This window comes from Hylobates moloch, unplaced genomic scaffold, assembly GCF_009828535.3.
Source record: "Hylobates moloch isolate HMO894 unplaced genomic scaffold, HMol_V3 SCAFFOLD_23, whole genome shotgun sequence".
Taxonomy (NCBI): domain Eukaryota; kingdom Metazoa; phylum Chordata; class Mammalia; order Primates; family Hylobatidae; genus Hylobates; species Hylobates moloch.
Window position 1 is genome coordinate 19,182,652 of NW_026652298.1, and position 14,131 is coordinate 19,196,782.

The window sequence follows — 14,131 nt, forward strand, 5'->3', positions numbered from 1 at the left end:
TATATATGTAAAACAGTGTTGGGAGTCTAATTGGCTGTGCTTTTTATGTTTACATTTTTTATCCCAAAGGTTCTGTGGTAAGTCTTCCATGTTAATGTTGACCTAAGGGAAGAAGCTGAGGCAAAATTAATATAGAGAATTTATTTGGGCCAAGGTTGAGAACAGCTGCCTGGGACATGCTTCCAAGCTGCCTTGGGGAGTGCTCCATTCAGCCTTTTTTATAAGCAAGTTCTTAAAGGCAAAAAAGGGGCACAAGGAGTGGGCAGAAACAAAGTTGTTCATCAGGAATTCTCACTGGTTTACAGAAATAACGTTGTTACATCCTCGAGCTATAGCAGGGTTATGGTGCGCAGTGTGTAGCATTGTTAGGTTATGCAGTTTCTGGAGATAACTACATAGCTCAAGGGGGAAGTAGGACTTGATTGCTGTTTGATTTTAATGCCTCTCCGGGCCTGATAAGTTTTAAGAAGGGGCTTACATTCCTCAGATAAGAACCTATATATGTATTTCACATTAAGGCATAATTTCTTTTTTTTTTTTTGAGACAGTCTCGCTGTTGGCCAGGCTAGAGTGCAGTGGCACTATCTCTGCTCACTGCAACCTCTGCCTCTCTGGTTCAAGTGATTCTCCTGCCTCAGCCTCCCGAGTAGCTGGGACTACAGGTGCATGCCACCACGCCCGGCTAATTTTTTAAGTGTGTATATTTTTAGTAGAAACGGGGTTTCGCTATGTTAGCCAGGATGGTCTCGATCTCCTGACCTCGTGGTCCACCCGCCTCAGCCTCCCAAAGTGCTGGGATTACAGGCGTGAGCCACCGCGCCCAGCCTGTTAAGGCATAATTTCTAATGCATGTTACTTGTGTAGGATGAATTCATTTACACATCAGAATGAAATAAGGAAAGTGAAAAGGGAAGGCACTGATGTTGTGTGATATATTGTGTAGGTTATTAGTAATAGAGCCACTGAGAACGTACATTAAGGGAGAATAAACGAATCTCTTATTAAAAGAGTAGAAGTCAGCTTGAACTTCTTAATTTCTTCTGTGGTTTTAACATTCCACGTTGAGAGGTGAATGGATTAAGAACTACCAGTGTGCTTTGTTCTAGATTAGTGCTTTTCCAAGTGTGGTGCACAGACAGCAACATAGCATTACCTGCGAGCTTGTTAGAAATGAAAATTCTCCTAACCAAGACCTAGCTTAGGTTAAATGAGAATGGTCTTTCTAATGTGGGCATGAGATAATGAGACCAGTCTTCCTAATATGGAGGTGGAAAATTGCCATAGATAATTATTAAACCTAATCACATTAGGATGAGAACTAGGTGATCAGATTTTTCTTCTTGGTAATATACTTGTTTAAACTAGCAGTAGCACTGTTTATATGTCTATTAAAAAGTGGATTTAACTATTAACCTGTAATGATTGCCTTTTTATTATTAGTGTTAATAGCATTTCATGGGCCACATAAATATTAGATAATGTATATAAGATAATTTTCTTCAGTGTCTTCCCCCTTTTCATTACAAGATAGATAATAACTATCTCTTGGGGTTTTTTAAGGTTAAAAATGTGTCTGCAGGCACACAGGACGTGCCTTCACCCCCATCTGACTATGTGGAAAGAGTTGACAGTCCCATGGCATACTCTTCCAATGGCAAAGTGAATGACAAGCGGTTTTATCCAGAGTCTTCCTATAAATCCACGCCGTAAGTAGCATCTCTCTTGGTTTGATAGACTGAGTGTAAAAATGAGTATTTGCACATAATTGGTTTTTGTTGTTTTTGTGCCTTTCTGCTTAAAAAAGTATCCAGCAGTGCACACAAAAGCTGGATCTGGATCTTGGTATTACAACAATCTTTGCTTTGTTGGTAGAGACGCCTACGGCTACTTGGAAGACCAGGATGAGGAGGGTGGAGTTCTCTTTCCCTTCTAAGTTGAAAATGCTTCTTTTCACTTGCTTATTTAATTGAAAGGCTGCATTGGGTTCTTTCACTCTGGGAATGTGGTTCTGCTATTTCTGGTTTTGAAGTTTAGGTGAGAGTGAGAGGAAGTTACTGAGCAGAGGTCAGTGCTGTGCTCAGCCTCTCCTTTTGCCTGTAATTGTTGGATCTCATAAACAGAAGGGAGGACATTTCACATTAATCAACCCTGCCCATATACATTTCTGTTAAACTAGAAGACTTCATTTGAATCCAGGAATTGTGGTATTTCATTTGCTGTGCTAGGTCCTCAGTATTGCTGGGAGATGTGAAACCTCAGTGAACGTCTGGCCTAGGGTAGGTGCCATATGATTATTGAAATGGTATATCTGTGGTGGAAACACTTACCCTAAAGCTCAGTTCTAATTCCACCTAATGACTAGTGAGAAAAGAATATTGGAGATAATTGGTATGGATGGGGATGTAATTTTTGCCTAAGGATGATAAAGTCGGTATTTTTACATATGTAGTCATGCATTGTTTAACGATGGGAATACTGAGAAGTGTGTCTTTAGGCAGTTTCATTCTTGAGTGAACATCACAGTGTACTTAACACAAACCTAGATGAATAGCCTGCTACGAGCCTAGGCTGTGTGGTATAGCTTCTTGCTTTTATGCTACAAATGCAGACAGCATGTTAATATACCAAATACTCTAGGCAGCGGTAATACAGTGGTATTTGTATATCTAAACACAAAAAAGGTACAATAAATATAAAAGATAAAAAATGGTACATCTTGGGCGGGGCAGTGGCTCACGCCTATAATCCCAGCACTTTGGGAAGCTGAGGCAGGCGGATCACCTGAGGTCAGGAGTTCAAGACCAGCCTGACCAACATGGAGAAACCCCATCTCTACTAAAAATACAAAATTAGCCGGGCGTGGTGGCGCTTGCCTGTAATCCCAGCTACTTGGGAGGTTGAGGCAGGAGAATCGCTTGAACCCAGGAGGCGGAGGTTGTGGTAAGTGGAGATCGTGCCATTGCACTCCAGCCTGGGCAACAAGAGCGAAGCTCCATCTAAAATAAATAAATAAATGGTACATCTTTGTAAGGCACTTACCATGAATGGAGCTTACAGGACTGGAAGTTGCTCTGGGTGAGTCAGGGAGTAAGTGGTGAGTGAATGTGAAGGCCTAGGACATTACTGTACACTTTATAAACATTATACTTAGGCTACACTAAATTTACTAAACGTTTTTCGTCTATAATAAATCTTAGCTTTCTATAATTTTAATTTTTTTGACTCTTTTGTAATAACACTTACAATCACATGGCTGGGTGCACTGGCTCACGCCCGTAATCCCCACACTTTGGGAGGCCCAGGCAGACGGATCACCTGAGGTCAGGAGTTCGAGACCAGCCTTGCCAAAATGGTGAAACCCCCATCTCTACTAAAAATACAAAAATTAGCCAGGCATGGTGGTGCGTACCTGTAATCCCAGCTACTCAGGAGGCTGAGGCAGGAGAATCACTTGAACCTGGGAGACGGAGGTTGCAGTGAGCTGAGATCGCACCAGTGCACTCCAGCCTGTGTGACAGAGTGAAACTGTCTCAAAAAAAAACAAAAAAAAGAACAACAAAAAACACAATCACAAAGCCTGGCACAGTGGTGCACACCAGCAGTCCTAGCTAATTAAGAGGCTGAGGTGGGAGGGATCATACTTTTTTTTTTTTTTTGGTAGAGACATGATCTCAATCTGTCACCCAGGCTGGGGTGCAGTGTTGTGATCACAGCTCACTGTAGCCTTGACCTCCCAGGCTCAAGCGATCCTCCCACTTTAGTCACCTAAGTAGCTGGGACTAGTCACCTCAGTAGCTGGGACTACACATGTGCTCCACCATGCCCAGCTAATTTTTTTCTATTTTTTTTGTAGAGACAGGGTCTCGCTATGTTGCCCAGGCTGGTCTCAAACTCCTGGGCTCAAGCGATCTGCCTACCTTGGCATCCCAAAGTGCTGGGATTATAGGCATGAGCCACCATGCCCTGCCACCATGCTGTTCTTAGACTCCTGACCTCAAGTGATCCTCCCACTTTGGCCTCCCAAAGTGCTGTTTTCTATGTTTACCATGTAAATTCTATTTTAGATTCTACACTTTTTTGTTAAAAACTAAGATACAGACTGGGTGCAGTGGCTCATGCCTGTAATCTCACCATTTTGGAAGGCTGCAGTGAGCTGTGATTGCACCACTGCCCTCCAGCCTGGGCAACAGAGACACTATCTCAAAAAAAAAAAAAAAGAAACACACACACACACACACACAAACCCAAAACTAAGATACAAATATAACATTTGCCTAGGCCTACATCAATATCACTGTCTTCCATTTCCACATCTTGTTGCACTGGAAGGTTATCAGGGCCAATAACATACCCAGAGCTGTCATCTTCCATGGTAACAGTGCCTTCTTCTGGAATACCTCCTGAAGCACCTGCCTGAGGCTCTTTTAACTTCTTTTTTTCTCTTTCAGCTTTTTTTTTAATAAGTTGAAGGACTCTAATAATAAAAAATATGGTGTAAATACATAAACCGGTAGCATAGTCATTTATTGTCAAGTATTATACGTAATTGCATTTGCCATATACTTTTATTAGTCCCTCATTGAGTGAAATGTCCTTATGACTTTGTGACTGTAATTCTAGAATTCCAAGTTCCTTTGGAGATTGAAAAAGCCCAAAAAACTTCCTTTCAGCTAGTTCGAATGTCTACGTTAAAGGTGTTATCTACTGGAAATAACTTTTTTATTACTTTGAAGTCTTTTTTTGTTGTTGTTGTTGTTTTTTGTTTTTTTTTTTTGGAGATGGAGTCTGGCTCTGTCGCCCAGGCTGGAGTGCAGTGGCTCGATGTCTGCTCACTGCAAGCTCCGCCTCCCGGGTTCACACCATTCTCCTGCCTCAGCCTCCCGAATAGCTGGGACTACAGGCGCCCGCCACCGCGCCCGGCTAATTTTTTTGTATTTTTAGTAGAGACAGGGTTTCACTGTGTTAGCCAGGATGGTCTCGATCTCCTGACCTCGTGATCCGCCCGCCTCGGCCTTCCAAAGTGCTGGGATTACAGGCGTGAGCCACCGCGCCCGGCCTTTTTTTTGAGAAGAGTTCCTCCTTCCCAGGGGGGTTCGTGTCTCATCCATGAACTGCAACCCCCTGGTTCATGTATTCTCCTGCCCACCTCTACCACCATGCCTGGCTAATTTTTGTATTTTTAGTAGAGACAGGGTTTCACGATGTTGGCCAGGTTGGACTCGAACTCCTGACCTCAGGTGATCTGCCTGTCTTGGCCTCCCAAAGTGCGGGCATTACAGGCATGAGCCACCACGCCTGGCCTACTTCGAAGTTTTATCCCCAACGCCCAACTCCTGATTAGTGGGCCGTGATAGATGAGATTTACTCTGCGTGCATAGTTGTTTTGGTATTCAGACTTGATCTTGCTGTTGGTTTCAATTGTGAATGATTTGGAGAAAGCACATTTTCTCTGTTCTTTCTTCTCTTTGGATTTTGACAAAAACTAAAGCACTTGAGACTGTTAGGGCAGACAAGGGTACACAAGAGAGATGCAATCCTTCTAAGTTTTTTTTTTTCGTCATTTATTTGAGACGCTGTTTTACTCTGTCACCCAGACCTATAGTGCAGTGGTGTGATCATAGCTCACTGTGACCTTGAACTCCTGGGCTCAAGCAGTCCTCTTGCCTCATAGCTCACTTTAGCCAAGACCACAGGTGTGTGCCACTATGCCTGGCTAATTTTTTATTTTTGTAAAGAAGGGGTCTTGCTTTGTTGCCCAGGATAGTCTTGAACTCCTGGCCTTAGGTGATCCTCCTGCCTCAACCTCTAAAATTTTTAAGCTATGATTTGCAGAACTTTTTATTTCTCTGTTCTTTTTCATGTCAGACGGGTAATGTGCCAATATTGTAACAAGATTTGAGGGTGGCACATTTCACATATGCGTGTGAACACCCAATCATCATGCTCAAGAACTATAAAAGGACCGATTTGCAGAACTTTCATACATACAAAATGTATATCTATACTGCATCTTGGCACCAGCTGTGCCTCTAAATTGTAAGGCCTGCACGGTTACACAGCATTCCCAGGTGTTGTCCCTTTTCACAAAAACCAAGATAGTTTCACAAATTCATTTGAAATTAATTTGAAAATCTTATTCCTTAAGTATTAATCTTTCTTATTCTTGAGTATTTTATGTAGTGGAAAATTTAAAAGGGACAAAAGGTACCAGCTACCTAGTTCCTCTCCCCAGAGGCAACTAATGTCATCATTTTCTTTTATATTTCTCCAGAGATTTTAAAACATAAAGATACTGGCCAAAGTACATTGATTCCCCCACCCCCCCTTGAAATACTAGCATACCAGAGCTGGGCACAGTGGCTCATGCCTGTAATTCCAGCACTTTGGGAGGCTGAAGTGGGTGGATTGCTTGAGCCTAGGAGTTCGAGAACACCCTGGGCATTATTGCTAAACCCCCTCTCTACAAAAAATATAAAGATTTGCCAGGTATGGTGGCACATGCCTCTAGTCCTAGCTACTTGGGAGGCTGAGATGGGAGGATTGATTGAGCCCAGGAGGTCAAGCCTGCAGTGAGCCAAGACCATGCCACTCCACTTCAGTCTGGGTGACAGAGCGAGACCCTGTTTCAAAAAAAAGAAAAAGAAAATATTAGCATACCAAATGTATCATTAGCAATATATTTTATCTTAGATATTGTCCATATCACTATGCAATGAGTTGACTGATTCTGTTTTATTTTTTAAATTATAATCAAGAAGAAGCACTATTCTGTTTTATAGCTGTATAATATTCTATCAAATAGGTATACTTCATTTATTTATTTTATTATGATTTTTTGAGGCAGAGTCTCGCTCTGTTGCTCAGGCTGGAGTGCAATGGCGCAATCTCAGCTCACTGCAACTTCTGTCTCCCAGGTTCAACTGATTCTCCTGCCTTAGCCTCTCGAGTAGCTGGGATTACAGGCACCCACCACCACGCCTGGCTAATTTTCAGCAGAGGTGGGGTTTTGTCATGTTGGCCAGGCTGGTCTCGAACTCCTGACCTCAAGTGATCTGCCTGCTTCTGCCTCCCAAAGTGTTGGGATTACTGGCGTGAGCCTCCGCACCCGGCTGGTATACTTAATGTATTAATCCTATATGATGCACACTTTCGCCTAATGTTTTGTTAAACCACAAATGTATAAGGAATAACCTTATACATTTATCACTTTATACATATGTGAATGTATCTGGAGGATAAATACTACAAGCAGAATTGCTGAGCTAAAATAAGTGTGCATTTTTTCTTTTTAATAGATGTAGTAAAAGTTTTATTTCATAAGGGTTGTACTAGTTTCTACTTTGAACTTACGCCCCAGAATTTTTTTTGAAGGTCTGGAAAATGCAAACATGATGCTTCATTTTAGAGCCCAGATGAATGGGTGAATGGGAGTGGTACTAAGAGATACGAATGCACAATATCTCCCCCAGAGCATGGTAATGATGGAAGGATTTTACAGCCTCTGGGGGGCAATAGAAATTGTGAAGTGTTGTTCATAGTAGAGTACTGAGTGCTATAGAGGATTCAGAGGACATCCACTTGAATGGGAATAAGAACACATAAGTCATAGCCTGTCTTTCCTAAGGCATTCTCGCAAGTGCTTAGTAACCCATGAGCACCTCTCTTCCTCACCACTCTAGTGGATAGAGAAGGAATTAGATGGAGAACATTGTGTCCATCCACCCATCCATGCCAAGGATGAGGTAACTCAGTATTAAGATGTTTTTTTCTCCCAACGCATAATGTACATTCCATAAAAAGAGCACTAATCTTGAGTATACAGCTTGGTGAGTTTTCCCATATATGACCACTTAATTCCCACCACCAAGATACATTTTGAGCCCTACATAAGGTCCCCATGTGCCCTTTCTCCATCAATACCCACCCACACCCACTCCAAGGTAACTGCTATTTTGATGTCTGTCACCATCTGTTAGTGAATGTGTTATTATTGGACTTTATATAAAATGGAATCATGCAGTTTACTCTCATATCTGGTTCCTTTTGCTTATAATGGTCCTGTACCTTAGAATTTTAAGGCAGTCGGCTATGAGAATTAATCTTGCATCAGGGGACACCAGAATTTAGCTGAAGATGGTTGCCTCTCCAAACTTACTAAACGAACTTGGGAGAGCCCTATTAGGTACACTCTCCACTATCCTGTCCATACCCAGGTTGAATTACCCTTCATAAATCAAGGAAATTGAATGTTGCTGCAATGCAAAACTTTCAAAGAAAGCTGACTCCTTGCATTGCCAAATGAGACCATTGTTTGGTAGCAATAGGCTGGTAGGATGATGTTCGGACTTTTATGCAAGTTAGAGGAATTATAGAAGCCCAGTTTAAACTGGTTTAAGATGGGGCATGGTGGTTCAGGCTGATAATCCCAGCACTTTGAGAGGCCAATGAGGTGGGAAGATTGCTTGAGGCCAGGAGTTTGAGACCAGCCTGGGCAACATAGGGGAGACCCTGTGTCAATTTAAAAAAAAAAAATCATGAAAAAAATAGCTTAAGTAAAAGGAGGAATTATCTGAGTCACATGAGGCCCAAGGATGTCTCTAGCTTCAGTCATGGCATAATCGAAGGATTCAGAAGATAGCAGGGCTCTTATGTGCTCTCTTTTATCTGTCGGTATGTTGGCTTTATTCTCAGTTCAGCTTCCGTTGTGACAGGATAACCATCTACATTTATTTATTTATTTATTTTTACTTTTTTAGAGATAGGTTCTCACTGTTTCACACAGGCTGGAGTCCAGTGGTGTGATCATAGCTCACTGAATCCTCAAATTCCTGCACTCAAGTGATCCTTCTGCCTCAGCCTCCTGAGTAGCTAGTACTACAGATGCATGCAACCATGCCTGGGTTTTTTTTTGTTGTTTTTGGTTTTTTTGAAATGGAGTCTTGCCCTGTCACCCAGGCTGGAATGTGTTGGTGCAATCTTGGCTCATTGCAACCTCCACCTCCCAGGTTCAAGCGATCCTCCCACCTCAGCCTCCTGAGTAGCTGGGATCACAGGCTTGCACCACCATGCCCAGCTAATTTTTGTATTTTTAGTAGAGACAGGGGTTTCACCATGACTGGTCTCAAACTCCTAACCTCAAGTGATCCCCCTGCCTCGGCCTCCCAAAGTGCTGGGATTATACAGGTGTGAGTTACTGCACCCAGCTGGCTTGTTCTTTTTATTCTTCAGTCGTTTGTTTTGTTCTCTCTCACACTCCTTCACGCTGCCTTTATTGCTCCTACCTCGCCCTGTCAGCAGAATTGTTGTGCACTTTCCTCCACCCCTGTTTTGCAGCCTCTGTGAGAACATGGACCTGGTCTTCCCAGGGTCACCTGGCTCAGTACGCTATGCATGTCAGGTGTTCAGGACAATTACTGAATTGAAAACACATGCATAAGAATCCTTCTTTTCTGATTACACACAGAATCAGTGAAGGCAGAGAAACAACCCATGATCAACAATGCCATGACTATTAGAATGACATTTGTTATACATGCTGTATTTTAGAGCTGCCACCATTATTGGGAGGCATATCTAAGTCTTGCTAATCAGAGAACATTCTCCTGGCTTCAAGGATGACAGTGACCCGAAAAGGGCCAATCAGAATCTTTTTGCTATGTAAGCTTTGGGAAAGAAAACTTCATGCTGGGCTGGGAAGATCACTGCAGCTTGGGAAATGTGGAAGGCCCAGCCTGGTCAACAGAGTGAGACCCTGTCTCTACAAAAAAATTAAAAATTAGCCCAGTGTGGTATTGCTCACACCTGTAGTCAATACTTTTCTTGTGAAACATTTTGCTTTTAGCTTTCATGCTAGATCAAGTATGTTAATATTTTAAAGGGGTGTAGAAGGAGGGGAGGAAAACTTCGAAGGTAAAGATATATCAATATCTAATATCATAAAAATTCTGGCAGGAGGCCTACTTTGATGTTTTACTTTTTGTTTTTATGTTTTTTTTCTAATTTCTTTTGCCCTTTAGTTTCCTCCCTCTTTGGCCCCACCCCTAAAATAAATCCACTGCATTCTAAAGGTTTTGTTTTTCTACCTCAAAGAAGAAGCATAGTACCTGGCAGTTTTGGCAGAGTGTCTAGGAACTTGTTAATCATTAACTCATGGAGAAAGTCACATTTTCCCTCCATTAGAAGTAACATTAGCATAGCACACAAAGCCATTTTACCTGAATAAATTTTTTTTTTTTTTTTTTTGAGACAGAATCTCATCCTGTTACCCAGGGTGGAGTGCAGTGGTGCGATCTCAGCTCACTGCATTCTCTGCCTCCTGGGTTCAAGCAATTCTTCTGCCTCAGCCTCCCAAGTAGCTGGGATTACAGACGCCTGCCACTATGCACTAATTTTTGTATTTTTTGTAGAGATGGGGTTTCACCATGTTGGCCAGGCTGATCTTGAACTCCTGGCCTCAAGTGATTCGCCCACCTCAGCCTCTCAAAGTGCTGAGATTACAGGTGTGAGCCACCGCCGCCAGCCATAAATCTTGAAAGAAGAAATAAATACTACCCCCACCTGCATCTACACACACATACCCCAAAGTTTAGAGTCTGCAAGAAATTGTGTGCTTAGAAATCTAAGACTCTGATAACAGTTAGAGCAAAGCACATGTGGATCACCTAGAAAAGGGACCAAACCTGGAAGATAAAGCTCAGTAAGATAGTTTATGTAAATTGGCAGCAAAAAGAAACGCTTCAGATGTTTTAAATAGTTGATTGGAATGGCAAGGCTGATGCCTGGAAAGTCTTAGGCCCGTTCTTTGGTGTTTTCATTTCTGTTCTTGTCCTTTTCTACAAGAAAATGAAACTTCTTTTACTCAGAAGCAGTTCCCACTTTCAACTTTGGTATTTTATTCCTCAGTTAGGGTTATTTTCATGTTTGTGTCCGAAACATTATGCAGTCGTGATGCAACTTTAAATAATTGTATTAGAAAAAAATAATAAGTGTGTAATGGTAACCCTTCTAGTCATTCTACATGGCTTCAGGATTAACAGCAATTTTAAAAAGAATCCTAAAGGAACTCTTCAATTTATTGCAATGTAAAGCTTTTTAATTTTTTAGTTTAGATATTTAGTTTATTTTGCAAGATTTTATCTTAATATGATAATTGATATATGGTAGTATAAGATTAATATTACAAAGAGCATGTGTGCATTCTTCCCCACGCAGCATTCCAGGGAACCAAAAGAGCCTGTAGAAAAGAATGATCACTATTTTCCTGACAGCCTTTGTAGAGTAAGTCCCTGGCACAGGTCAAGTAAACACCTCTTATAGATCAGCCTGAACTTTTAAAAATGAAATCTGAGATCCGTTGTACTTAGAAGGTATAAAAATGGTTACTCCCCTTTAAATTGGAACCTACTACTTGTGTGTATTAGAGGACTCTGAACTGCTGTCAAATTGAATGCAGAAAATGAGGCACCTGCTCAGTGTTGAGCATCTGAAGTCCTCGCGTGAGTGCACCTGCGTGCAGATGTCTCCTGGTGTTTATTATGGCTGTGCTCTGTGATTACAGTGCACTGGCAAAGGGCTGTAGTGTACTGAACAATGATGCCTGTTTTTATTAGGGTTCCTGAAGTGGTTCAGGAGCTTCCATTGACTTCGCCTGTGGATGACTTCAGGCAGCCTCGTTACAGCAGCAGTGGTAACTTTGAGACACCTTCAAAAAGAGCACCTGCAAAGGGAAGAGCAGGAAAGTCAAAGAGAACAGAGCAAGATCACTATGAAACAGACTACACAACTGGCGGCGAGTCGTGTGATGAGCTGGAGGAGGATTGGATCAGGTACCGACACAGCTCTCCTTTTCCAGGGCCACGTGCACCTTCTGATAATTAAAGGAGACCAACCAGGTGTTGGAGTTACTGCCTCCCAAATTGAGGTCACTGGTGTAATTTCATTCTTTGCCAACCAGGACTGGAGACAGTTTTTTGTGTGGTGTTGGTTGGTTTTTTCCTTAGCACCCTTTTGTGATAAAGTTTGAAGTGGAGAGAATGTTTGGCAGTAACCATGTCTTTGAACTTTGGCAGTAACCACTTTGAACTTTCCACAGTGTGGCTGGTGAACTTCACCAGTGCTCTTTCTTATACCAATAGTCACGGAAGAAAGGTCTCCTAGCACTTTGGGAGGCTGAGGCTAAGAGTTCAAGACCAGCCAGGCATAGTGGTGTGGGCCTGTAGTTCCAGCTACTCTGGAGGCTGAGGCTGAGGCAGGAGGATTGCTTGAGCCCAGGAGTTCAAGGCTGCAGTGAGCTATAATTGCATCATTGCACCCCAGGCTGGGCGATAGAGCTAGACCCTGTCTCAAAAAACAACCAAAGAAAGGCCTTTCAAATAAATAAAATCCAGGTATAGAGGAACTTTGTTTTACTGATTATAAAATTCCCAGACCAGGGCTATGGTTTTCCTTTGGCATTACTTTTTTTTTCTTGAGACCGAGTCTTGCTCTGTTGCCCAGGCTGGAGTGCAATGGCACGATCTCGGCTCAGTGCAACCTCTTCCTTCCGGGTGCAGGCGATACCTGCCTCAGCCTACCAAGTAGCTGGGATTACAGGCGCCCACCACCATGCCCGGCTAATTATTGTATTTTCAGTAGAGACGGGTTTCACCATGTTGGTCAGGCTGATCTTGAAAATCCTGACCTCAGGTGATCTGCCCGCCTTGGCCTCCCAAAGTGCCGGGATTACAGGAGTGAGCCACCGCTCCTGGCCGGCAATTATTTTTTAAATTAAGCTTAAAATGATAAGACCATAGTTTCTTTTAAAGTTTAATCCAAAGAGTTTCGTAAACAATTGAGGTAACAATTTAGTGTTCAGCCACAGTTGTGGTTAAGTTTCTTTGTGTTTTGGTGGTTTTGTTACAATCCATTCACCATCACCAAATGTATTTGTGTATGATGTGTAGCCTTCCTGTGCCCAAGTATTCTGGGGACTAAGACGCACATCAGAAACATTTGCAATGTGAATGGTAATCAAAACATTGCTTCTCAGAGAGTGAGGAAGGATAGGTGGCGCATGGATAGCTTGAGATCCCCTTTTCACTGATGATTCTGATACTTTTATCTTCCCCTCTCCCCTCAAGAGTTTTTGGCCTGGCCTAGCCATCTATCTGTAAAATATTCACCTAACTTGTATCATGGAAGATTTAACTGAAAACTTTTTTTTTTTTTGAGATAGAGTCTCACTCTGTTGCCCAGGCTGGAGTGCAGTGGAACGATCTCGGCTCACTGCAACCTCTGCCTCCCAGGTTCAAGCAATCCTCCTGCCTCAGCCTCCCGAAGAGCTGGGATTACAGGCATGTGCCACCACATCCAGCTAATTTTTGTTGTTTTAATAGAGACAGGGTTTCACCATGTTGGCTGGTCTGGTCTCAAACTCCTGACCTCAGGTGATCCACCCACCTCGGCCTCCCAAAGTGCTGGGATTACAGGGGTGAGCTACTGTGCCCAGCCTGAAAATTTTCAAAATCCGAAATTCTTGTTTCCCTTTTGATCAAATCATTTAAATTTCTCCCGTCTGTAAAATGAAGATATTAGATTGTTAGATCTAAAGTTTGAAATTCCACATCATTGTGAAACTCCAGTCCTGTGAAAGGATTCAGAGTATTTTCTCTATGGATTATGGGTTAATGGCATCATCTTCCTATGTAAGGAGTAGCTGGTATATTGAGAAATAGATGTGATACAAAATTTCAGTTTTTCTTCTTTATACTTTAATGAATTGCCAGATTATTTTAACAGTGAGCACGTGTTTTTATACATGTACATTTTTAATGTCTATTTTTATTGTGAAAGAAGTAGATAAGCTATTTCCACTTTGGAAAAACAAGAGCAAAAAATAAATAACCCAGTCTGAAAACTATGGGTGGTAGCAGGAAACAGCCACTTCCAGTCAGCTGTGCTGCCACTGTGGTGATCAAAGCGGACTTTGTGTTCCAGAATTCCAGTTTTAAGACTTTAAACAGGCCAGGCATGGTGGCTCACTCTTGTAATCCCAGCACTTTGGGAGGCTGAGGCAGTTGGATCACCTGAGGTCAGGAGTTTGAGACTAGCCTGGCCAACATGGTGAAACCCTGTCTCTACTAAAATACGAAAA

General features: G+C 42.3%; 1 protein-coding gene and 1 non-coding gene across 4 annotated transcripts in view; one reads left to right on the plus strand and one right to left on the minus strand.

The window, feature by feature from the left end:
* OCLN (occludin) overlaps window positions 1-14,131 on the plus strand; it is a 59,637-nt gene that overhangs the window by 34,763 nt on the left and 10,743 nt on the right. For all 3 annotated transcript variants that reach the window (XM_032145251.2, XM_032145252.2, XM_032145248.2), the window contains 2 exons: window positions 1,561-1,706; window positions 11,610-11,825. In XM_032145251.2, the coding sequence (XP_032001142.1) occupies window positions 1,561-1,706; window positions 11,610-11,825 (362 nt within the window). The remainder of the gene's footprint in view (window positions 1-1,560; window positions 1,707-11,609; window positions 11,826-14,131) is intronic.
* LOC116462827 (small nucleolar RNA U13) lies at window positions 5,860-5,963 on the minus strand. Its single transcript, XR_004246478.1, has one exon. It is a non-coding gene; the product is annotated as a small nucleolar RNA U13 (small nucleolar RNA).